The 25,038-nt window shown below is 50.9% G+C and overlaps 2 protein-coding genes across 3 annotated transcripts in view; both read left to right on the top strand.

Moving 5' to 3' along the window:
• Nucleotides 1–17,779, top strand: part of Mlph (melanophilin) — a 45,129-nt gene extending 27,350 nt beyond the window's left edge. For both annotated transcript variants that reach the window (XM_075951807.1, XM_075951806.1), the window contains exons 8-16: nt 1,223–1,362; nt 3,500–3,583; nt 5,199–5,351; nt 5,584–5,739; nt 7,152–7,244; nt 8,917–9,003; nt 10,440–10,491; nt 11,806–11,906; nt 15,441–17,779. In XM_075951807.1, the coding sequence (XP_075807922.1) occupies nt 1,223–1,362; nt 3,500–3,583; nt 5,199–5,351; nt 5,584–5,739; nt 7,152–7,244; nt 8,917–9,003; nt 10,440–10,491; nt 11,806–11,906; nt 15,441–15,467 (893 nt within the window). In that variant the 3' untranslated portion in view covers nt 15,468–17,779. The remainder of the gene's footprint in view (nt 1–1,222; nt 1,363–3,499; nt 3,584–5,198; nt 5,352–5,583; nt 5,740–7,151; nt 7,245–8,916; nt 9,004–10,439; nt 10,492–11,805; nt 11,907–15,440) is intronic.
• Nucleotides 17,780–21,003: 3,224 nt separating this feature from the next.
• On the top strand, nt 21,004–21,748 carry Prlh (prolactin releasing hormone). Its single transcript, XM_075952203.1, has 2 exons — nt 21,004–21,103; nt 21,585–21,748. The coding sequence occupies exons 1-2, from the start codon at nt 21,004–21,006 to the stop codon at nt 21,746–21,748; spliced, it is 264 nt and encodes an 87-aa protein (XP_075808318.1).
• The last annotated feature ends 3,290 nt before the right edge of the window (nt 21,749–25,038 follow it).

Here is a 25,038-nt window from a genome sequence, read left to right as displayed (position 1 = left end):
ACAGACTGGCCAGTTCTTTCCGGGTAATTGTCCTGCAAACCTCATGGACCTTTTTCTGCCTGGCTCAGGGCTTCCCTGTGATGTCTAGAAATAGCAAGAAAGACGTTAAGCCATTTGCAGTCTGCTGCCACTGATACGGGGTAGGGACATTTCAATTTCCAAATCCAAAGCTACACTAGGAGATCAGCAGAGCAGGTCCCGCTCATCAGGAGACAAAGAGCCAGAGAAGGAAACCGGTTCCGGTTCTGTTAGATTTTTATCAGACCGTTTAGCCTTCCAAGTGGAATCCCCGAGGATGCCTCTTCCTGCGCCCAAGGGTGCTGGTGTGCCGGGTTCAGCAGTTCAGATGCGGATTAAGTTAGAGTTAATGAGGTCACAGCTGCAGCGTGCCTTCCGACCACACGCATGTAGCTGCTGCAGGGAGACCTGTCTGCTCCTGCCTCCTTGTTGGTCCTTAGAGACTGTAACCTCGTGTTCCCCACAAGGATTAGGGTCCTGGGGATGGAAATGGGCTTCTACTTGTTCCCAAAACTATGAGTGAATAAGCCTGTCCAGGAATAAGACTCTATATTTCTTCCCATGATGGCATGACCCTGGATCATGTGGAAGAGGCAAGCAGGAGCAGAAGACCCAGCAATGCCGAGCAAAGGCCCTTGTGCTTGGGAGGTTCTGAGAGTGGAACCCAGACAGCAACCTTCATTGGTCCTCACACAAGACTTCCCTAGACTTCACACAGCATCTCCTAGATGGGGAGTGGGGGGATATCAGAGTGGAGATGGGGAGAAAGGAGTGTCAGGGAATGGCTGGCTCTTCTCTTGATGGAGCAGACTGTCCCCAAGATCAGGGACATGATGATATGGTATGCCACCAGGTCACATGGCTTCCCTGCCCCTCATTGTCGTTGCTAGGAAAAGCAGCGCTTTCTAGCTCGCCCCGAAGTTGTAGGGACTAAATGAGATGGTCACGTGTGTTGCCAAACAGACACTAAATTAGTGATGACAAGTGTGATCTCACAGGGAGTCAGAGTATGGGCTGGGTTTGGGGTATCCTTGGCACAGGGTCTCCCAGGCTGCATTGGAGGGACTGCCGTGTCATCAGGCAGTTCCTGGGCAGGATTCATAGCTCAGGGTGGGACCTGCAGAGCACCAGACACAAGCAAGGGGCAAATGTGTTCCCGGGCTCGTGACCCTTCACTCAGCTCAAACCCCACCTTTCTCCAAAGGGATAGATGATGTCAAAAGCAAACAGCTCCCCTCCCAGTACCTGGCTGACGTGGACACCTCTGACGAAGACAGTCTTCAGGATCCCAGGGCAGCTTCCCAGCATTCCAAGAGGAGGGCCCGAGCTATGCCTGACACGCAGGTAGTGGGGTTTGAGAGAATTCCACCTTTGTGTTTCTCTGGATGGATTTTTTTCTCTTTCACACCAAGTTACTTTAGAGCAGCTCAAGCTTTCTGCACTTTTAGACATAAAATTGCCTATATTGTAGGAATATGTCAATATATACACACATACATACATACATACATACATACATACATACATACTTTATTGAAGTAGATTTATATAATGTAAAGTTGACAAAGTATTCCAGTTCCTCAAAATGTTGGAAGGCAGGAAGGAAGGGAGGGAGGGAGGGAGGGAGGGAGGGAGGGAGGGAGGGAGGGAGGGAGGGAGGAAGGAAGGGAGGAAGGAAAAGTCATGCATGGTAGCTAATCAAATGAGTTGAAACACCGAGGTAGATGAATATGGCCTAGACTACATATCCAGACTCCGTCTCTAAGAAGAAATTAAAATATAGTTGTCACCTGGCTCTTCCGTGATAACGCACAGAATTGTAGTTAATTTTGATTATATGGTCACCAAGATTGAAATCAGAGTCCCCAAAAGACAGCCATATAATGTTGATTTGGCCAGAGAAGAACCTGTGTCCCCTGCCTTTAAGACAAGAGGTAGATTTCCGTGTTCAAGCAAGGAAATGGTTCCTGCAGGGGATGGTGACATTCGCATTTCAAAGGCTGAGTCCAGGGTTCTGAGCCCGAGCAGGACTTATTTAACCTTCTATGAAGGTCACACACACAGGAAATGGGTAGAGGGGAGAATTCTGACGTGAGAGACTGGGAGAAATCCCCACCTCAGGCTGGAGATGGAACCCACGGCCTCGAGTGAACTCTCTGATACTGAGTCACACACAGCCCAGCCCTTGGATTTGTGAGGCAATCTATCTCTTTGTAGCTCAAACTGGTCATAAGTTTGCCATCCTCCTGCCTCAGCCTCTCAAGTGCTGGGTTATAGTGTCTCTGCCACACCCACAGAGAAAGTGAGGCTGCTCATCTTCATCCTGTGCTTGCCTCCATCTTGGCAAAATGGGAGACTCCAGTTCTACTTGAAACCCTGGTCCCTTATGAGACCCTGTTTGTGGTGGGTTTGTCTGTGAGGTTCCAGAGGCTCCAGCCACCAGGCCGAAGTTGGAGTTGCCTGAGTTCCTTGTGTATCTCACAGGCCTGGTGGTCCCCACTTGTCCACAAAGCCTACAGCCAGGGCCTCATCAGAAAGCCACCGCTGAGCCCTTTGAGCCAACTGCCCTGTCTGTTATTTTGCTGGCCCCTCTGAGCCTCTGTCTTCTTCGCCAGTTCCAGCTTCCCAGCCTCCTTGGTGGCTTGCTTTCTTACTCACCCTATGCGGCATTCGCAATGAGAGTCTTGGCACTTTTTCCTCTTTCCAAGTCCCCACCTGTGCTTCCTGGGTCAATAGACAAAGGCTACTTGCTGACAGCCCACTGAGGATATCGATCGCTGTCAACACCACAAATACCATGTGAACCTTCAGTCATGCCCGCAGAGGGCAAGCACGGGCACGGGGCTCACATACACTTGCGCTGACATTTCCAGTGAGCGATCTTCCCCCACTGCAAGTCCTCAGTGCCGTGGTAATTACCCGCCAACAATGGCAGCTTCCCACCCCTGTGGTGTCATTTCCCTCTCATGAGGCCAGGCGAGCGGTAAATGAGATAATGCAGGACAGAGAGGCTGCCCGCGAGGAAGCAGAGCGAAGAGGAATTGATTTTTCCGGGCTCTGTCTGAGAGCTAATAGACTAGCTGACTCAAGAGTCTGGTGACTCAAAGAGATTAGGAAGCTGTGCTTTAGGTCACAAGTGACCTAATGACTTTGGTCACCGTGTCCAGCTTAACGCACATCTTCCTGTGCTAATCAGCCAGGACAGTGACAGGAGCCGCCCAATGACAGACAGGGCCACCTCTTTCAGCTGCCTTGAGGTCTAGTTGGGTTGCTCATCTCTCCTATATGGTCCTCACACCCCGGTCACCTCCTCTCTCGATTCCAACACCCTTGATGTTAGAAAGGCCTTGTTTCACAGTTAACCTCCAGGGCTGTGTCCTAGATGGACTTGGGATGAGGAGGAAGACCCCTGTGCTGGTGGGAGTTGCAAGGAGGTCCTCCGCTATAACCAGACCACTGTTCCTCTCTTCCTCTGATGCAGATTTTGGAGTTGAACAAGCGCATGTCAGCTGTGGAGCACCTGCTGGGCCACCTGGAGAATGTGGTCCTGCCACCCTCGGCCCAGGTAACAATACCCTAGGCTGTGTGAGATCGGCCCACAGCCTCCCCTTAAGGGAGGTTAAAGTCCACTTTGGGGAAGTGTCTCAGAGATCTTGCTTGGTTGGTGCACAGTGCTCCAAGGATGGATAAATGAGGTTTCCTGCATAGCCCACGCACGTGAAGCAGCCCAAGTCTGATCACAAGGTGATAGAGTATGGGTAGGTATCACATAAACTCCTGTGAGATGAATCTTCATCCAGCTGTAGACTCCTCGGGTGCTGAAGCTGGACCGGCATCCCCAGCCTTCACTACCTCACCGGAGAGACTCATGATTCTCACACCTCTTCCCCATCCCTAAGTCAAAGCCAGCTGGTAGTGGTTACGTCATTCTTGGTAGCTGCTCGCCAGTCCCTTCCTGACCCAACTTCTCTTGAAGTCATAATGCCTCTTATAGGAACTGTGGCTGAAGGACATCACAGTGGAGAGTAACTTCAAGCAGCAAAGAAATGGCCACTGTCTAGGCTCCAAAGCCAGCCTGAGACACACATGTGGACTTTCTTGGACTTTTTTTTTTAACCAGTCAGAGCAAATAGATATTCTAGGTCCTTAAAATCTCATCAAGACAAAGAGACAGGGTCCCACGCAGGCTGCCTCCTTTGATGTGCACTCAAGAAGACTCGCCTATGAAGGACGGTGTCACTAAGTCAGCACACACTGCCACCTTCTCTTTCTTCCGTCAGCAACATTCTGATGTTGGCCTGGGGGGGTTGCAAAAGTGACATGAAGATAAGGTGTGACACCTCCACCTTGTCCCCGAACTCACAATAACTGGAAAATGTGAGGGTCCTTGTTGCTATGCGAGTCCAGGATAGACCCCCCCCCAAGTGCTACGGAAACACAGGATGTCTAAGTAGTGTTGAGAGATCCACATTGTGGCACACCTCAGTCTCACAAAGGGAGAATGCAGAGAACCAGAAAGACCCTTGTCCCCAGCCCCATGAGCCATAGCCAAATGCCCAGGGCTGTAATTAGGTCCATGGACATAGGACCAGAGCTGGAAACAAATGGAAGAGCTGCAGGCTCAGTGGGAATAGGGAGCAGTTTGGGGAGGAGCTACCCTCCACGTATGAGCACACCCCCCAAGGAAAGCTCAGTGTCTTGTCCAAACCCTATGGTCTGATGGGTTGTCCTTAAAAGAGAGATGTGTTCTGCCCTGTACCACAACATGGGTCAGCCTGGAGGACTTAGGCTCGATAAAATGAGCTCCCCCAGAGAGCAGACCATGCGATGCTGCTCATACAAGGAGCCCAGCAAGTCAGACTCAGGAAGACAGACAGGAACGTAATGGACGCCTAGGACCGGGGGAAGGATGGGGAGTGAGTATTCGGTGTGGGTGGAGGCTCAGTATAGCAAGAGGGGAAAGTTCTGGGGGGAAGAAGGCAGTGCCAGATGCCATGATGAAGAGCTGAGCATTGTAATGGCGAGAATAAATTGTATGTGCCTATTTTATCCAGGTGAACATTTGGGGTGATGAGGGAGCAGGGCAAAGGGTGGGCCTTAAATGGTAACGGGTGCTGGAGTCTTCTCAGGCTAGCCCACCTCCCCAAGCTGCCTCTGAGACCCTTGCCTGGCCCTGCCAGGAACCAGCTGCGGACTCACACCCCAGTGCAGACACAGAGGAGGAGACTCTCCGGAGGAGGCTGGAGGAGCTGACCAGCAACATCAGTGATCCTGGCACCTCGTCCGAAGATGAGACCAAGTCAAGTGGCACCCTCCATGCAGTGTCCCCGGAGGTAAGGTCTCTCGGTCCCAGGCAAAGGGCGGAGCAAGAGTGACAGTCCCAGGTAGCCACCCACCCTTTCAGGGATGGCAGCTAGCTACGGGCTTCGGGGGACTTTATAAGACCACATGGATGAAAGGGGGCCTTGATAAGACCACCCGGGTGAAGTGGGGGGACTCAACAGTGAGTCAGCAGCCTGTGATCTCTGTTTCATGGATGACCAGTGTCACCCTTCTTGGCCCTAGGTGTGCACAGACGTGGGGCACATGGAGACACAGGGAAGGAACCTTCAGGGGCCTGGGAACCCTACTCGGACTACAAAGAGCACAGACGAGGAGCTGTCAGAGATGGAGGACAGGGTGGCCATGGCAGCCTCTGAAGTTCAACAATCTGAGAGCGAGGTAGCCTCACATCCCCTGGACAAAATTTCCCCAAGGATGACAATATCCTGGTGATGGAACCCAGGCAGAGGTCTGAGAAGTCAACAGCACACCCGCGGGCTCACAGAGGCCTCCCTAGCAGTCAGGAATAGGACAGAGTGCTTCTTCCCACCTTGCTGCTCCTTGCTCAAACCTGGGGAATGCAGGCAAGCTTTTCAGTCATAAGAAAGATGCATATTGTCACCATCCCCCAGCCTACGAGCAGAACCTAGACCCAGGCTGAGAAGTTAGGACAGCAGGGCTCACACCTGAACTTGGCAGATGGTTCTTGTGAGCCTGAGCGGTGACTGTAGGGCTCGGGTTCGGGGGAGAGACATCAACAGTGCACAGGTCCAGGCCAAGCCAGCGTGTACAGGTCTTCCAGGGACAGCTGGCGGACTGCAGTGTCCTCCCCCTGAAGTCCGGTAAAGAAAGAAGGCCTGTAACTAAGCTATGGGGACATCCAGGGCCCCTGCCCTCATCAGCAAATGGTTGAGAGAGCCCAAGGAAGGGAGGTGTGATAGGCCCAGGCCTTTTCTCCAAGGGCTCCCTTCTGAAATGTGGCATGGGCAGGTCACATAGGGGACAGCTGTGAAGACCTGAGCCCAGGTTCCTGCCTCTGTGGAACTTAGATTCTTTGTGGGAGTGGACGCCTAACAAAAAATGGAAACAAAACAAATGATTACATCATGACATAGTAATGAGGGCAATGTGGAGGTTTATCCCAGAATGCCCAGGGAAGGACACTTAGAGAAGGTGGTGGAGGGACACTGGAGAGAATCCAGCACAAAAGGGCTAGGGCAGTGGGTCACGACCCCTGTGGGTCACGACCCCTGGGGAGGCCACATTATCAGACCTCCTGCATATCAGATATTTACATTACGATTCATAACATCAGCAAGAATTATAGTTATGAAGTAACGATGAAATAAATGTATGTATATAAATAAATAAGTGTATGATTGGAGGTCACCACAACATGAGGAACTATATTAAAGGGACATGGCAGGAGGGAGGTTGAAAACCAATGCTCTAGGGGATTGGAGCACAGGCAGAGCGGACAGAACATGCAAAGGCCCCGAGGTGGAGTCCTGATTAGTGAGTTCATGGACCGACTGTGAAACCCCAAGACTCAAAGACAGTGATGGGGAAGTGGAGAAAAAGTTCCAGAGGATGGCAGATGGGGACCACGGAGGTAAACTAAGGGAGTGACTGGCGGTGTGGCTCAGTGGTATGTGCGCCCCGTGCTTAGCATGTGCAAGGCCCCGAGTTCAATTCCACAACCAGGTTATGGTTGTGAGTCTGATCTTTATGATCTGAGACGGAACACTGAGTGACATCTGTTTGGCTCCCTGTCGTCTGTCATGTCTATTGTCTGTCCCTCTCTTTTCTAGGTTTCGGACATCGAGTCCAGGATTGCAGCCCTGAGGGCAGCGGGGCTCACAGTGAAACCCTCAGGAAAACCCCGGAGAAAGTCAAACATCCCAGTGAGTTGGGTAGAGGTGTGGAACACCAAGCCAGGATGTCCTCACTAGCCCACAGTGTCCCCTAGGACCTCCCAGGGACCATGGAGTAAAAGCCCTGGCTGGGAAGATAGGAGATCTATAAAATCTCTTGGCACCACAAGTTCAATCCTCAGAACTTGTAACACAGAAAAAATAATAATAAAAAAAGCCAGGCACGGTGGTGCTGGTACACACTTGCAATCCCAGCGTTGGGGAAGCAGCTACAGGAAGACCCCTGGGGCTCACTGGTCAGCCACCCAGGTCTACTTGGGGAGCTATGGGGCAGTAAGAGACCCTATCTCAAAAAAGATGGTGGCTAGCATTTGAGGGTGACACACAAGGTCACCCTACACATATAGTGCCCTCCCACCCTATTCATATACAAAGCTCCCGACGTGGAGCCCCAGCGGGTGGGTGGCCAAACCTCATTTGGTGATGGAAGACTTGATTCGATGACTGTTTTGAGATGAGCGTGGTTGGAGTTACTGAAGGGAAGGCCGCTGGACCTGTGCTTAGACCGGTGATCTGAACCTAACTTCCTTCCCCAAGTCCAGTCAGAGGCTTCAGAGAGAGCCATGGTGGGGGTATTGGGGTTGAAGAATGAAGAATGGCCTGCAGCACCCCTAGGTAGGGATAGGGATTAAATCCTTACTGTCCAGTCAATGTGTTGTTCCAGATATAGGTAGGTGGGTGGGTGGATGGATGGATGGATGGATGGATAGATAGATAGATACATACATACACACATACATACATGCATGCATAGATGATTGATAGATGATAGATGGAAGATAGATAGATAGATAGATAGATAGATAGATAGATAGATAGATAGATAGATAGATAGATAGATAGATGATTGATAGAAGATAGATGATAGATAGATAGATAGATAGATAGATAGATAGATAGATAGATAGATAGGTAGATAGATAGATAGATAGATAGATAGATAGACAGACAGATAGATAGGTATGTAACTTTCACATGTGAGTACCCCCCATGTGACTTCAAGTCCCCACTATGGCAAGAAACTGTTTGTTGGCATAAAAAGCCAGCTGGAAAGTACATCTTAATTTTCTGACTCCATAGCCTTGTAATTTTATTTTTGTCACAGCTTCAAACTCCTAGCAGCCTGGCTACTAAGGCCGTGGCCTGGGGGGAGTTCTGTTCTCCCAGACACTGGCGCTGCTGCTGCTAAAGTTAATTGAGATTCAAAGGCTAGCATGAAAACCTGCAAGCTCAGAGAGCCAGAGTAGCAACTGACTAACTTTCTCTGCTGGCATCCCGGAAGCCACTCCCTTCCACACGTCCCCAACTAAAAAAAATCCACGCTAAATGCCTCCTTGCCACTTCCTGTCAACCAGTTGCTAGCCACGGCTCTCTGCCCAAGGGTTAATTTTACTTAAGGCAAAAGCAACACATTTTTATGTGGTTAACAAATGCAGCATGAACAAATGTAATACATTAAACCAATCTTCCAAAGCATTGTCTAGAACCCCGGTGGAAATGGGGGTGTGGTGTTACACTCTATCCCAGCATGCTTGACCAGTATCTATAGGGACCACTGTCCTTCACCGTGCCTGCTTGACTTCCACTCTGGATGTCATGGTTCAACAAAATGATAACGACACATTTCTTCCTTGGTCTCCAGATCTTTCTTCCCCGGGTTACTGAAAAACTTGACAGGATCCCAAAGGATCCCTCTGCAGACCCTGAGGACCAAGACAAGGTGCCCAAGGTACCGTCCACCACAGCCTTCCGAGGCAACTCCCTCCAAAGAGCAAGTGCTAGGGGAGGGTGTGGAGAGAGACCCAACAGCTCAGCAATGCCTGACGTGTCCGCAGACTGGGTCAGTGGATAGAGGGTAGAAGAGTAGGGTAGTACCTGATGGAGGAATCCCAAAGATCCCAGCAAGGTGCAGAGATGGGGAACACAGGTATATGAAACCTCTGTCAAGCACCAGGCTCCCTGGCTCAGTTCTTTAAGCAGCTCTGGGGACAGGGATGTCACATCCTACTTATCCTACCCTGGGGCAAAGTCGCTGGGGTGTTTATCCTTCCACATCAGTCTTGGGTAGGGGTCTTGCCAGAGCCACATGTGTTTCTGGATTCTTCTGCCACCCAGATCATGTATAGCAGCGTGTCATCTGTCCCCTGTCTGAGAGATGCAGTTGCTGGGTTGGGAACTGAAAGCACACAGGAGCCACTGTATGGGTAAATAGCCCAAGGATGAGACCAGCACTGGAAAGACACTCTGATGGGATGTGAGTGAAGGAGAGGCCTGGGAGGAGAAAGTTCCATGTGTCTAGGGGATATTAGGAACAGGATCGGGGTGCTGTCTCCAGGCCTGCTCCAGGCCCTGCCCACCCTGGCCCGGGTCCTCACTGAGCATCACAGAACAAGTCCAGCCACTCCTCAGTTTGTCAGTTCCAAGGGCTGTTGGTTTCTATCCACCCTTTACCTAGGTTACAAAACCTGGGTGGGCAGGCAATGACACTCTGTGACACTGGCACATGAATCCCGCTCAGGGAGGTGGATGCCTGGCCACGGTCAGATGTGTGGAATTGACAACAGGGCAATGACTGGGCCCTGGGCCCTGACATTGATGGGTTCCTATGAGTCCCAAGAAGCCCAGGAGACAGGCTCTGAGTTCTACTTGCAGGACCTGCTGCTAGGCCCACTGGAGCATCCCTGACACTGGGGAACATTGCTGTGGCAACTGGGCCATTTGCTCTCTCCACTCCTGAAAAGGTCGGACAGAGAATGGATTTCTTAGCATGTTGTAGAGAGGGGAACACGTGGAAAGGAAGGAGGAGGAACAACAGACACAGGGCACACAATTTACAGGCATGAGTCCGCGTGTTACAGAGGAAGAGGGTGGCGGTCCCAGAGGATGGATTCTAGCGTGTGGTAGTGAGCAGCAGCCCTGCGATTCGAACCCAGGTCCCTGTAGTCTTTCCAACCCTCCACCCAAAGCAGGCAGTTCCCTGGCTTCTCTTCCACATAGGCTCTGGCGCATGATTTGCAGACAGTGTGCATATACTAAGAGCTCGAATATTTGGCAGAGAATAAAAAACAGGTGACCTTGGTAATTAAAACCAGAAGAAAAAAAAAGAAGTCCCAAATTAGTTCAATTCCACCTCAGGAATGCCCAGGGATGTTCTCTTCCTCCTAGGCGACGGCGCTGCCCTATCTCCTGAAGAGGAAGTATGCCCCCAGCAGTCAAGGTAAGAGCCACCTGCTCCCCTTCCTGCTTTGCTGCTACTGAGAAATGAGCTCAGAGGAGGAACGAAGCCAGCCGGGCTCTGCACACTCCTTCCTAATCTATGGAACCCACCCTAGGCCCTACCTCTTTAGAACACCCCAAAAGGCTCCTGTACCCCCCCCCCAGGGCCCATGCGTGGTGTTCCAAGTGATTTAAGCAAGCACAGGCAGCACTGGTAGAGCCAGTGTTTCCACGGTTTCAGTATAAAAGTCCCTATAGAAAATGCAGGATATCAGGCAGTTAGAAGGCTTTGAAGTTGAAGTCTCCGCGATGACAAGGACATCAGTTTTGTCCTGGGAACATGGAAGTGCACCAGTTACTTTTTCTATCACTGTGGAAATTCTTGTTGAGAAACTCAAAGGGATGAGGGTGTATTCTGGCCTGTGACTTCAGAAGGTCAAGTCTATACTCCCCCCATGCACTTGGGTAACACACTGGGTGTTGGGAGTGTATGGTAGAGAAGGGTCCTTTCCTCCTACCGATGGGAAGCAGAGCCCAGGAAGAGACTCCTCTTTGCATCCACTGAGGTCCCAGCACACATCTAGCTCACCTGAAGATCAGGGCTGGTACCCCAGGCCCTCAGAGTCAGGGTTAACTTAGAGAAGGGACGATGAGGAGCTGCTGTTGAAATTTTGGGGCTTCTAGAGCACCACAGTTTAATCTTCAAGGGCAGCTTCTGACAACCTCCAAACACAGGAGTGTGGGCAACAAGAAGACAGAGGTGAGCCCCAAATCCCCTCGGCAGACAGGCCTGATGTGTAGCACATCACTGGAAACAGGTCTGGAGAGACCATCAGGACTAAAAGACTTCTGCTCTGTGGATTGGAGTCCCAGCACCCCTCAGGTCTCTTGTCCTGTCACAAAACCACATGGCAGAAGATAAACGTGCCCCTGACCTAAGTGTCCTAAGTCCCTGTTATTCTTCCAGAGCCACAGAGGAAAAGGACACAAACTCCAGTTCCAGCAACCTTAAAGCTTTGGCCCCGCCTCCTTCCTCACTGACCGCTTTCTTTCCTGGTGGCCCCATCTCCTGGTCACTGGCCCCACACTTTTCTTGCTGGCCCTACCTCCTTTCTTAGCAGGCCCTGACTCTTTAAAAGAGGTAGAAGCCTCTGAACTGGTATTCACACAACCACTGAGTGCTTCTTGCCAAGTGTGTCCCAGTGTGAACCGTCCTAACAGAGGCCGTCAATGTCTGTCCAATGTCTGAGGTAGAGAAGAACTCGTTTGGATTGGTCTTTGGTGGATTAAGCACCTGCTCTCTCTTTTCCCAAAGGCATAGATGGTGGTTCTTTCGACCGGAAATCAGTGTACCGTGGCTCGCTGACACAGAGGAACCCTAACGGGAAGAGAGGGACAGCCAGACACATCTTTGCGGTAATGTCTCCTTTCTCCGTGTGACCTCGTAGCTTCACGTTTTGCTAATGCCTTAATCAAGAGAGAAAGAGTGGTGGCAGGTGAGGATAACCATCAATCTGCACAAGAACTGAACACATTTCTTTCAAGTATCCAAATACAGCAAGGAATAAAGAGTGGCAGAATCACTAAGTACCCAGTTCCCAAGGGGCAGGCTCAGCTCTGGAAAGGGGCCAATCCGGAAATTCCAAGGCTGCTCTCTGGCAAGCCCTCAGGCCCGCTAGGGCTACTGCATACAGAGGGTGGGCCCTGAAGACCCTCATTTGGCCCCTGAGGCCCTCAGTTCAGCAAAACGAGCCCTGGACACAGGAACAACTGAGCTACCTTAAGCCTGGGCGCTGAGTTAGGAACGTGCCCAGTGGTTCCTCCGTGACCTGTCAGATGACAAGGTTGCGGCCCTCATCCCGGAAAAACTCACGGTGACAGTGACAAGTGCCCTAATCAAGGCCTAAACACACATTGTGTTAGTCTAATTTTCCTTGCTGTAATGAAATACACTAGGCAGACAGGCTACTTAGAGAGAAAACAGATCTACTTGACTCGTGGTTCTGCAGAGTTCAAGGACATAGTGACAGCAACACTGCTTAGGAGATTCTTGTAATGGCTGGGAATCAGTGAGAGATCATTTCACCAGACAGGAGAGTGAGGATCATTCTGGAGTCACGAGAGCCAGGTGCAGACTTTTAAAAATGTGTATCTATGTGAGGGTGTGTGTCTGTGTGAGTGTATGCCAGTCTGTGGCATGTGTGTGGGCACCAGCAGAAAAGGTCATTGGATCCTCTGGAGTAGGGGGTTACAACTGAATGTGAGCCTCCTAGATGTGCGTGCTGAGAACCAAACTCAGGTTGTCTGGAAGAGCAGGAAGCGCTCTTAACCACTGAGCCATCTCTCCACCCTGTGCTTTAGCCAGGCTGTCTTTAATCCTTTCCAAAGGCATGACCCCTACAACCTACAGAGCTCCCACTAAGCCCCGCCCATCAAGGTCCATCATCACACTGTGGCCAAACCTCCAATATATGAACCTTGAAGGAAACCTTACATCCAAGCTATGCCAACTCTTGTCCCCCATATCTCTCCTTACCCCTATTTCACCAACCCAGTACACTGTCCAAGGATCACCTCAACTTCCTTCTAGTTTCAAGGGTGAGCAGACATCTGCCTGGCTCAATTCTTCAAACCTTGTCCAAGAAGACTGAGTTCCAAATTTATTATTTTCTTCGAAGTTTGCCTTGGGCTGAAGGTGTAGCTTGGTGGCAGGCTGTCTTGTCAGCATGCACACAGCCCTGGAGTAGGTCACCCACGCTACAGGGAAAGCCATAGTTTCCTTGGGATAGCCTAAGTATTTATCTAAAATGTATGTCTGACTCCACCTACTATCTAGGCTGAATATTAATGACTTCTGGGGAAAGATATTTCAATGTGTAGCCGCAGGGGTGGCCTAAGCCATTGTCCTCTGCATGTGGCTCCTCACAACAGCCTCCTGCACAGGCCAAACGGAACCTCCTCCAAGGACAAATGTAACTAGAAATTCCCGTCAATCCCCGAATAACCACTCTGGGGCTTAATATTAATTACAAATATTTTGACCTATTAGCTCAGGCTTATTATTAACTAGCTCTTACAACTTAAATTAATCCATTTCTATTACTATATATTTTACCATGAGGCTTGCAGCTTGTTACATGGCATCTTGCTTCCCCGGGCCGCTGCTGGCATCTCTATGACTCTGCTTTCTTTTTCCCTGTATGCTTTGCTTGGATTTCCTGCCTGGCTCTATTCTGCCTGGCTATTGGCCAAATCAGCTTCTTTATTAACCAATGGTAGTAAAACATATTCACAGCATACAGAAGGGCATTCCACATCAGACAGGTCTCTGTGTACTATTTAGCTCTTTGTTGTCACTGAGAATTTAATGTGTGCTCAGCAAGCAAGTTTTAGCTGAGTTCTACACCCAGTACCTATCCTAATCAAGTCCATGTGGGCATCTCATGATGAGAGGGGTGCAGCCCGCAAGTCCCCAGCCCTTCTTCTGCCACCATGTAGATGCTTTGACCTGGAGGCCTTTCCAGGAGAGATGATCTCTGTGTCCTCGAATCCTCTGCTCACACTGTTCCCTGTAAACTCTGTAAATTTTCTATAAACTCATGTACAGAAAGTGACTGACTAACATAACTCACGGCATCTATAAATTCCCTTCTCCATCTCTGGCAGAACTGCAGCCAGGGGCAGAAACCACAGTGAGTGGAGGCAGCAGCCATGCAGGCTTGCAGCCAAGCTCCAGAGAAAGCTTCCGTCTAGGGGCTCAGGGAACTCGCCACACCCTGCAAGCTCATCTTCTTAGAAAGACAGAGTGAAGCCAGTACCCCTATCCATTCTCTCACTGTGTATGCCCTTCTGGGAGATACGTGGCTCATAGATGGCCTTTCATGGTTATGAACTCCCTGTTTAAAAGCCAGAGTGTCGCAAGGTAGAGATGCAGAAACAGTAGAAAGACATTCATGAGGTTGGCGACCTCACCCTTGCAGGAGTCTTCATGCCCACTGCAACAAACATTAAGGCAGGGATGCCCTATACTGCACACTGAAGCCAGGAATGAGTCTGCCTGACCCTCATAACTAGAGCTGGTCATCCCTAAAGGGCATGCCTGCCAATTAAATCTTTATATAGGCTTTCAAATTAAGCTCCCTGCCTTCAAAAGCTCTAGATTTTCAAATACTTGCCATGGACACAGTGGATGGAAACTCATATCTGCGAAAACAAAGTTACAGCAAAAAAAAAAAAAAAGGAAGCCAGGCATGGAGGTGCACGCCTTTAATCCCAGCACTCGGGAGGCAGAGGCAGATGGATGCCTGTGTGTTCTAAAGCAGCCTGCTCTACATAGTGAGTTCCAGGGCAGCCAGGGCTCTGTACGTAAAAGACCCTGTCTTAAAAGACAGAAACAAATGAACAAAAAGCAAGGGACCAACTAAGGCCGGGGCAAAGCAAACACAAGCAACTGAGTAGTGTATGCACACATGAACAAACAGAAACAGGAACACGCAAGCACATTCACATGTCTGAGATCGGATCTATATGTAGTCACACCCGCATGTGTTTTTCTTCATTCACACCTATGTCTATGTCTGTGTATGTACCCATGTGTCATGTACATGCTGGTATGTATGTCTTTGCATGCCCACATGGGTGTCAATATACATGCCTATGTATGTGTCTGTATTATGTCACATGTCTCTCTGTATATGCATATGTCATATCTATGTGCATATGCTGGTGTGTATATCTGTGTGTGCCAACATGTGTGCATGCATGTGTACATACATATATCTAAGTTTGTGCCTAGATCCTCACCGGTGTGAACACCTACATCTGTATGTTTCTCTGTTACATCTGTATCTGTCCCATAACTGTGAGGTTTTTTTTTTTACATCTGTGTGTACACTTTGCCCATGAAGCCATGTGCACACCTAAATAAACATGTGTGTTTGTGCTTTGCAGAAACCCGTGATGGCCCAGCAGCCCTAGAAGGGGAGGTTCATGGGCACTGGAGAGTACCACAAAGCGCCCTACACTGCCTCCTCCACACAGCTATCACATCCCCATGGGCTCAGAACTTCTTGATGCTCACAGCTGCTTGTGGTCACCATCCCAGGGAGAAATAAGAAGAACTTCCTGTGTGGATCCTCTTGTGAGATGGCAGGTTCTCAGACTTCTGGCTATCACCAGGCCACCTGCCAGCCTCTGACCCGGAAGATACAAACTCATGGAATTCCCCTTCAGATGATGCTTTCTGCCTGAGGAACACCCAGATACCCTTCTGCTATGACCCTTTAACCTTGTCCCTTGACTTTGTTGAGCCACATTCACAGATGTGGTGGAAAGAGATGGTCCTGCGGAGGCCCTGAGCGTATTCACATTCCTGACTATGAGGGAGAGAGGCAGATACAAGCGGGTGTGATGGGAGAGTGTGCAATTGCAGACAGCGAATGAGGGGGGCGGGGCTTGGCTCCTCACCCATGGCACAGACCTTGTTCTTAAGCTTCTTGTGGGTCACAGACAGGAGCCACAGCACTGCCCCCCTACCCCAGAGTTTCCACCACCACAACTACCAACCGCCATGCCACATTGAAGCCGAGCTTCTAACACAGGCTTTTGGGGTGCACTATCTAGGGACCTCGCTTTCTAGACAGCTCACGCTTTAAACATAGGATTCTAGCTCACGCAAATGACGGCTTTGGAATTTATCAAGGATTTAGGTTTTCCAAAGCCAAGAACATCAGAGTCAGTCTTGCTCATGACTATATAGTCAGCTCTTCACAGCCCTTCGACCAGTACAGGGAGGCTGTCTCCTACTCCCAGGACTGCCTCTTTCCTGCCAGCTTGCGACATGTTCCAGAGTCCAGAGAACACACACAGGCCGAGCCACAGCATCCTAGTGTACCCTGAGAATAAACTTCAAGGAGGAAACTTTCCCTCATTCAGAGATCCACATCTCAGGAGTCCCATGTTTGTTTCCCCTGGCCTTCTAGCAAAATAAGCCAATCACGACCACAGGAAATGTGCGCTCCTGAGTGTGCAAGGACAAAAGTCCAATCAAGGTGTCAGTGGAATCTGCAGTTCTGAGGAATAGGTGCCTCTTCCTCTTTCTGGGATGGCAGCCATCCCAGTACACCTTGACTTCAACCCCCATCCTCACCTTCATGTCCCCTTGCCTGGCATGGTTCTGAACAGCTGCCATCTTGTCAGGACACCATTTGTTGCCTATAGGGCCATCTTTACCCAGTATGCCCCCCTCAGTCAATACACTCACAAAGGCCCTATTCCCACAGATGACTGTTTCTTGAAGTTCTAGGTAGGTGTGAACTGGGGAGACACTGTCTGACCCACTAGAGAACACAAGAGTTCAAAGACCTCAAAACTTTGCAGTGTACCCCCAAACAGTGGGGTCCTCAATGTTCTGCTGAAAGCCAGAGGGAGATCAAGAGGTAGGACATTGGCCATGGAGTCCTGTTCAAAGGGGGCTCCCTTTACTGCAAGGAGCAGAAATCCATCTGAGTCGGAGTGTGGGGAAGGGCACAGAGCTTTCTCCTGCAGCCCAGTGATACAAGCAATCCAGCTTCAGGGAGTGTGGGGGCACAGCCTCACAGCCTTGCCTCTCCCCACACCCTGCGCTTCACTTTGTCAACTGTTCAGAACTCCAGCTGATGCCCCAGGGTCACGGTCCCTTCAGCCACAGCTCTGTGGTTCCTCCAGTCTGACAGCCACAGCTCACGATCCCAGACCCCAGGGGCAGTTTTTTAGAACCATGTATGTCTTCAGTGTTGGCCACCAGAGGCAGGCAGGGCCGTGCCGGATGGGAAATCCCTCTGCTGTGCCCAAAGCTGGTTCAAGAGTCCTTGTTCGGTTCCCCTGTCCTGGGATCCATGGCGCGTTAATAAGATGTGGGGAAAGTTACCTTCTCTCTGTGGTCAAAGAAACACCCTTGTCAGCTCTGAGGTGCCCAGGCCAGGCCAGCAGCTGGGGTCCTGTGGAGACCTGCAAGAGCAGCCCAGGCCACACCGCCCCTACCCTTTGCCATCTGCCTTTGGAGCATCTCCAGCCACCCAAAGCACCTCTCGATTCTGCAGACCTTTTGCCTGATGCCATCAAGTCTGCAGCAGGAGGAGACTGGGCTGAGACCAGGGTCGTTGTGCATCCCCCCACCCTGCCTGCTGGCTCCCGTTTAGACTCTCAAAGGCACACTCTGTCCTTATTTTGATAAATAAAGCTACTCTGCTAAGAGGACCCATGATTCTAGATGCAAACACAGAGAAAGACAGACAGACAGACGGGGGCAGGGGAGGGATGAGGAGAGGAGAGGAGAGGAGAGGAGAGGAGAGGAGAGGAGAGGAGAGGAGAGGAGAGGAGAGGAGAGGAGAGGAGAGGAGAGGAGAGAGAAACCCAGACCCACAATGATATTCAGGACACTTACTCCCACTCCCAAGGTCTCACAGCCATCCCCTTGGGTCCCAGGATTGGGCACACATACAGGGAAATCTCCCACAAGACCCACCCCCAAGACAGGAACATGCCTTACCATGGCTCTTCTCACAAGGTGAGAGGCTGGGCTATCACCATTGTTAACACCTAAGCTATCTACAGATGGAACCAAGGTATCAAGCAAGCATTTCAAGGTCCCTGTGACCCTCATCTCTGGGCTATGCCATGCTCCTTCTGGAGTTCCTTACCATACCCACCTCCTGCCATATCTCCCAACGAGTCCACTGGCCAGAGCCCTCTTCCCAGGAAGATGCAGCCATGCCTTGAGAACACAGATGTTGCATTGACCAAGTCCCCAAAGGGTGAAGTGGTATTATGACACTTTTTTCTACAAGTCTGGTGGTGGCCAGGAAATGATGGTCCTGGAGAGTCCTCCTGCTTTGTCTTGTCTCATGCAGAGTTCCTTCAAGAATGCTCTATTGAACTTAAATGATACTTCATATAACCTGTAACTATTGGCGTGGTGGTGACGGGTCAAGTTAAATGACGGAATCTTACATAGTCACTTTCAACAGCATAAACCTGCAGGTAATTTAACAATCCCTGGCTATGATGGTCAAAGGAACGAGGCTCAGTCCCTGTAAGCAGGATGAATCTCCCGGACGGCACAGGGAACTCACCAAAAGCAACGCCCGAAGTAAAAGCGGTGGCCTTTGCACATTACCTGGGCTCTTTTCTCTCTTTTTAAGTGCGCTAATTTTTTTCTCGTTGCCTGTAAATTGCCTTTACAGCAAAAATAAACTTGGTTTTTAGAAGGTTGTATTTGAGGGTGTATATATACATTTATGTGGGGCCCCTGTAGACATGTGTAGAAGAGACCAGAGACCAACACCGGATGTCTTTATTAATCATTCCCCCACTTTCTTCTTTTGAGTCACTGAACATGGAGGTTGTTTGTTGGTTTGGCTAAGCTGACTGGCCAAGGAGCTTTGAGACCCTTCCATCTCCGCTCCATCAGCGCTGGCATTGATAGGGCACTGCCACATACCACCTTTAAACTATAACAAAAGTAGTCTTTTCTGCTGTTTGACTTTCAATTTTTTTGTTTTGTTTTACTGGGACAGGCTGGTCTTGAACTCAAAGCCATCCTCCTACTTCACGTTCCTAAGTGCTGGAATTATAGGTGTATGCCACAACACCAGGCTTCTCTTTGTTTTTATGAAAATTAAGCCTGGCATTTTCTAAGTCATAGACTCAGGATGGAGTAGAGGAAGTGTGTCTAAAGACCCCGTCTGAGGACAAGCAAGCTGAGGGGACAACCAAAGTAGGAAGCACCCACCTGGGTGTGAGGGACTTTCTGGCCACCATTCCAGGAAGCCATGGCTCAGGTGAGTCAGGAAAAGAGAGAAAGAGCCTTCAGAACAGGCGTTTCCCGTTCAATGACCGCCTCCCATTGAGAGGATGGGTGGACACGTAAGTCTGGAGTCTGCCCAAAGGCGAGCATGAAGAAGGGAGGTTAATGTGTTTTAAAGCCACTTGGCCCAAATGAAATTATATAATTCAGGAAGGAACAAATCACACCACTGATGAGAGGTTGGTTTGTTTTTTTTTTTAAGATAAAAAGAAAGGAAAGCAAAAAGACGAAATGTCTTGGTGAGGGAGGAGTCACAGTTGGGGACAGCAGGCTATAAGCAAAGACGCCATCTCAAGGAAGGGACCAACCGGGGGCGTCCATTGCCTCCTTGCTGGCCTATAAAAGGTGAGCAGCCAGGCAGGCCTCCCCTGACACCCGGGCAGCCTTGTTGCCACACTCAAGAGACAGCAGGTGAGTAACTCAGCAGTGCTAGAGGGGCAGGTGTTCCTGTGTCTGCCAGCTCCTCTGCCAGGCTTTTCTCTGCCAGGCTTCCTGAGCAGCCAGGTGTGGGCACCAAGCAGAGAGAGCTGCCCACGGTCTGTGGTCCAGGATCACACACCCTCGTGGGGACTCTCACACTCAAGGGCTGTCCATGGTGGAGGGCGGGCTAAGTGTCCCACCAAGGGACACTTCCCACTGAGGGACACCCTCTCAAGCAGAGCCCAGTAGGTGCACTGGGCAGACAAGTCTACAGTACTCCAGAAAGGGGGCTCCTGGGGCTCAGGAACCAGGGTCGACTAGCATTCTGGACATCCATCACCCAGCCCGAGTGGGTGCAGTTTTTACCATGGTCCATGTAGCACCTCCATTCTCTCTAGTCGGGGCTCCCCTGTTCTGTGTAGGACACCCCAGCAGTGCTGTGAAGAGGGGGGAGTGGGCATTTTAAAGAACTCTGATGGACAACTCTTTCTGTGTGGTCAAGAAGGGGCTGGAAAGTCAAGGTCAGTTAAAGGGCCTTCAGATGAAGCTCTGGAGCATCTTTTAATGGGACCAGGGGTGGGGTCAAGAGGGGCACTCCAGCAGGATACCCCTTCCCATACACAGAAGTAGCCCTCTCCTCTGCCACTCGAAAGGGCGCTGTGTAGAGAGGCAGGTGCCATGGACTCATTCCGAAGCCTCAGCAAACTAGGTCTGAAGTCCTGAGTTATTGTGGGGTTGTGGGGTGTGCAGTCACTAGGGATGGAGGATGCTGAGTGTCCTCCATTGCCTGTCTGGCTTTCAGTGTCAGGAAATCCTGGGCCACGTGTGGAGAAGGACTGGGCAGTGAGGTCCCAACACCCCCCAAACCCTAACTAACTCTGAGTTTGAGCAAATTGTTCCCCCACCTCTACTGCCCCAACCCTTCCCATAAACCCGTTCCCCACCAAGATCTGGGTGTCTACCTCCCGACTCCTCATACAGATGGACAGACAGACCCAAGAATGTCCCAAGACAGCCGCCTGTGCACAGTTCACATACATCCCTCCCGAGAAGTATAGCTATGTGCACCAAACACATGCATTGGTGTACTTCATATGCACATACCTGTACCACACACACATGTGCATCTGCACACACAACCCAAGGTCCCAGCTTTGTGCACACAACTTACTCTTACACATCTGCCCCTAGGCTATACCATCTCCTGTGAGATCCCATCTCCAGGGCATCATCAAGGAAGCCAGAAGCATGGCATCTCTGAGGGCGTGGTTCCTGTGCCTGCTGCTCTTAGCCTTGGTCCTGCCAGGAGCTTCCAGCCGAGCCCACCAGCACTCCATGGAGACGCGCAGTAAGTGCTTGTGGTGGGCAGCCTCTCTTGCCCGCCCCTCCATACTCTCCCTAGGTGCCTTGAGTGCCCAGCACCTGTATAGGGCTTGGCCATCTCCTAAGCTAACGTTACCTTGCCTTGTGTTCAGTCTGGAGGATGACCTCTTGGTAATAAGATCCTGTTGAATGGGCCTCTGCCCAGGACAGTCCTGTCTCCCTCTCCTCAACATGCCCCTACCCATCTTGGCTGGGTCCCTTAAGAACCTGGCGGGGAGGGGTGGGGGAAGGGAGGTAGAGTGGGAAGGGGATGTCACTACTGGTATACCTCTAAATTAATTTCCCAAAGCCACACCACTGCCCAGATACGCTGTGGCCAGTCTCATCAGGTTGGTTGCCAACATGGCCTGGTGCCCAGGTTTCCATCAGTTTAGGGGTTCTCTATGGAGGACACTGCACCTGTGTGCCATGCATCTCGTATGCTGCTCTGACTCTCTCCTGTCCAGCACCTGACATCAATCCAGCCTGGTACACAGGCCGTGGGATCAGGCCCGTGGGCCGCTTCGGCAGGAGGAGGGCAGCCCTGAGGGATGTCACCGTACCTGGCCTGCGGTGCCGGCTAAGCTGCCTCCCATTGGAGGGGGGTGCCAAGTTCTCTCAGCATGGATGAGAGCCCAGCGCCTGAAGACAGTGATGCTGGGCCCAACACCACCCTCCCTCTCCCTGCGGAGCCTCCCCACCCCACCCCCACCCTGCTTTTTCTCCTTTCCCTACAATCTAATAAAAGTGCTGGCCTTGTTTACTGTACACTTGTAGCTGTGTCAAAACAAAGATGTTTTTCCTCATGGGAGGTTAACCAGGAAAGAAACTCAGAGCCCAGCAGCCTCTTTGGAAAGAAGAAACTCTGACCTGTCCCCCAAAACAACTGAGATGCCCTCTCTCTACCAGGCCCTGCAGAGCTGACCTGGTCCCCTAATAACCTGCATTGAGGGAAGGAAAGCTAAGTTGATATCCGTGTTCCTGTAAATTCTTATTCCCCAAAGCCACACCAATGCCCAGAAATGCAGTGTCCTTTCCTTGGTGACTTGCTCCCACAAGTTCCCACCCACCCAAGATACCCTGGACGCATACTCAGATTTGCACACAGCATAAAGCTGGGGGAACCACACACTACAGTGCATAAGATACTTGATCCCAAAGAAAGGCAAAACAACGCTTCTCTCCACGTTTCCTAAGACTTTTAGAGCTATTTTGGGTTTGCTGCAAAAATTAGAAGATACAGAGATGGTCCTAGGAGCCCTGTCCCCAGAACACCATTCCCGGTCCCCAGAACACCATTCCCGGTCCCCTGTAGGACAGGGAAAATAAAGCTACAGCCCATGAAGCTACATACCATCGTCACCCAGAACCTGTGGTGTCTGTTAGGTTCAAGGTCAGTACTACGTCTGCTGTTTGGGCAAACACATGACTTGGCTCCACCAGCACAGGAATGTGTGGTGTCCCTCACCACCCTGAACATACTCTGTTCCTTGTCGCTTGATGAGTGCTAGCAGCCACTAACGCATGCGGTCATGCCACCCTCATTCCTGCTCAGAGGAGAATCCCAGAGACCTGACCCCTGATCATTTGGATCCTATGTGCCCCTTTTAAGTCACACGCGGTGTCTCTATACCCTTCCTCAAACAACTTTGGAGTCAGAGCACACACCCACTCTTCTCAGGGTACCTGAGTCAGAGTAAGATGGGTGTCAACACAGCACACCTGGTGTCCTTAGAAAGGGGGGGAACTCGGACAGGAGCTTAGGGAGACTCCATGGGGAAGCTGGGGCAGCGAGGAGATTCACCTGCATAGAGGAGAGCCAGTGGTTTCTGGCAGCCTCATCGGCGCATGCAGATGCCTCATCCCAGCTCAGAAAGTTCCGTCCTGCCCACAGACTGACTTGGGCCTCCGCTGGGGGTCATCTGGCTGCCATCTAAGCTGTTCTACCCAGGCTATACTCTAGGATCTTCCAAAACCACTTGGGGGAAAACAGCAAGCAGCTGAGATGGGGGCACAGGTGTCACGTTCAGCCCTCGTCCAGCAAGGAAAAACGCAACCCCCGGAGCTCTTCTTGCAGCAGTTTTCAGGACTTTATTCACAGCAATTCATCTCCTTCTCCTTCTCTTTCTCTCTCCCCTCTCTCTTCCCTTGACCTCTCTCTCTCTCTCTTCTCTTCCCTCTCTCCTTGACCTCTCTCCTCTCTCTTTCCCTCTCTCTCCGTTGACCTCTCCTCTCCTTTTTTCCTCTCCCTTTGGGCAAACCTCTCCCAGCCCTTAAGTAGGCATGGGCTGCCAATCCCGGATTGCCAGGTGGGCACTGCCCATAGGTTCACGCATATGCAGGCAGCTGATAATCATTGCATGATCATAGCATAGGTCAGGCCTTAGCCATCTCAGGAGTTGATTATACATCTCCATCAGGTGTGATTCCATGCAGCTCGCTGCACACAGGGAGTGGCTAGGATCTCAGATGAAGGTCTACTGGCCCTCCCTACCCACCTCCTGTGTAGGCTGGATCTTGTTGAAGATTTCCTGCAGGTAACAGCCCTGCTCTTATGGCAATGGTAATGGCTGTTGTGCTTGGAGGACTGCCTCCCGTAACCAGTCTCCAGGAACATCCAGAAAGATGAATGGAGGCATATTCGTTTTCTCCAGTCTTGGAACAGTTTTAAAACACACAGGAAATTCCAAAAGATACTGTAGTGACTATCTCAACCACCTGAACTCGTCAGCTCTCCTGTATGCTGTTTTCCCACTTCCCCTCCTCTTCCTAAGACTCACCTATACTTGGTGGGGAGCTGCAGACACCAAGACATTGCCCCCAAATAATTCAGCACGTTTCTCTCAAGAGTAAGATGAAATATAAGCCTGGAAACGTGGATAACTGTGCATATTCTCTCTCTCTCTCTCTCTCTCTCTCTCTCTCTCTCTCACACACACACACACACACACACACACACACACACATACACACACACACACATCATAACATTGACCTTCTGAAACAGCTGGTGAGCTGTTCTTTAAAACTATCCATGCTGATTGTGCCCCTCATGGTGTGCCTGGCTAGGCTCCTGCACTTCCTGTCACAGAAAAGGACCTCAGCTTAGCTGGACACTGTGTCCCACTGTCCAAAGGCCCTGGGTCCTCTGATGGGGTCCTGGGTCCCACCTGGACATGCTAACCTTGACCGTGAGCTTGGGGTCCTGCCTCTCAACTGTAAGAGATTTCTCCAGTGTGATTCCGGTGCAGACTGAGTTTCACTTGCCTAGTGGAGGAGGAGGCGAGGAAGCTTCATGGTACCAGACCTGCCCAGTCTTGGGCTTTCTGGTGGAGTGTGCTGAAGGGAGCAATACTCATCAGTCAAGGGAGAGGAGAGATTAGCCATCAGACAGACAGGCACCCTACAGATCTCCCTGGTGTTTTCCCTCTTCCTCTGTCCTCAAGCAATGACTTTGCTCTTAGGAGGTTCACCTGAGTTTGTAAACACTTGGGACAGAATAGGATTGCCTTAGGTGATACTGGAGCGCCACCTAGTGGTCTTGGGGCCCAAGCCTCTCATCACCTTTAGGAGGGGCTTGCCAGCTTGTAGAATGATTCCCCAGCCCCGATGGAGACCTTGGAGATGAAGGGGATAGACCGGGATGCTAGAATATTCATATCCCCTAGTTCACTTATTAGAGCGCCATCATGTGGCCACTCTCCGCCTTCCCTAGCTGTCAGAACAGCAGCCCCATGGCATCAGCAGGCTTCACTAGAAAAGGGGCGGAGGAAGAGTGGGCAAGACTCTCCCAAGAAGCACTTGACACTTCCTCACGGATCCTCAGAACAAGCCTTTCCGTGTCTGGCCCACATCTGCCCAGTGGTCACAGCACTCCCGGTCAGGTTGGGACGACATCAGTACCAAAAAGTCTGGTTGTTT

The sequence above is a fragment of the Microtus pennsylvanicus genome, chromosome 17 (assembly GCF_037038515.1).
Source record: "Microtus pennsylvanicus isolate mMicPen1 chromosome 17, mMicPen1.hap1, whole genome shotgun sequence".
In the NCBI taxonomy this organism is placed as follows: Eukaryota; Metazoa; Chordata; class Mammalia; order Rodentia; family Cricetidae; genus Microtus; species Microtus pennsylvanicus.
The sequence above is the reverse complement of the archived record's forward strand: the minus strand, read 5'-3'. Positions and strand labels throughout refer to the sequence as shown.

Bases quoted from the DNA above. Each gene is read 5' to 3' on its own strand.
- Prlh (XM_075952203.1), top strand. From the start codon at position 21,004: ATGGCATCTCTGAGGGCGTGGTTCCTGTGCCTGCTGCTCTTAGCCTTG. The intron at 21,104-21,584 runs GTAAGTGCTTGT...TCTCCTGTCCAG, and splicing joins GCACTCCATGGAGACGCGCA to CACCTGACATCAATCCAGCC.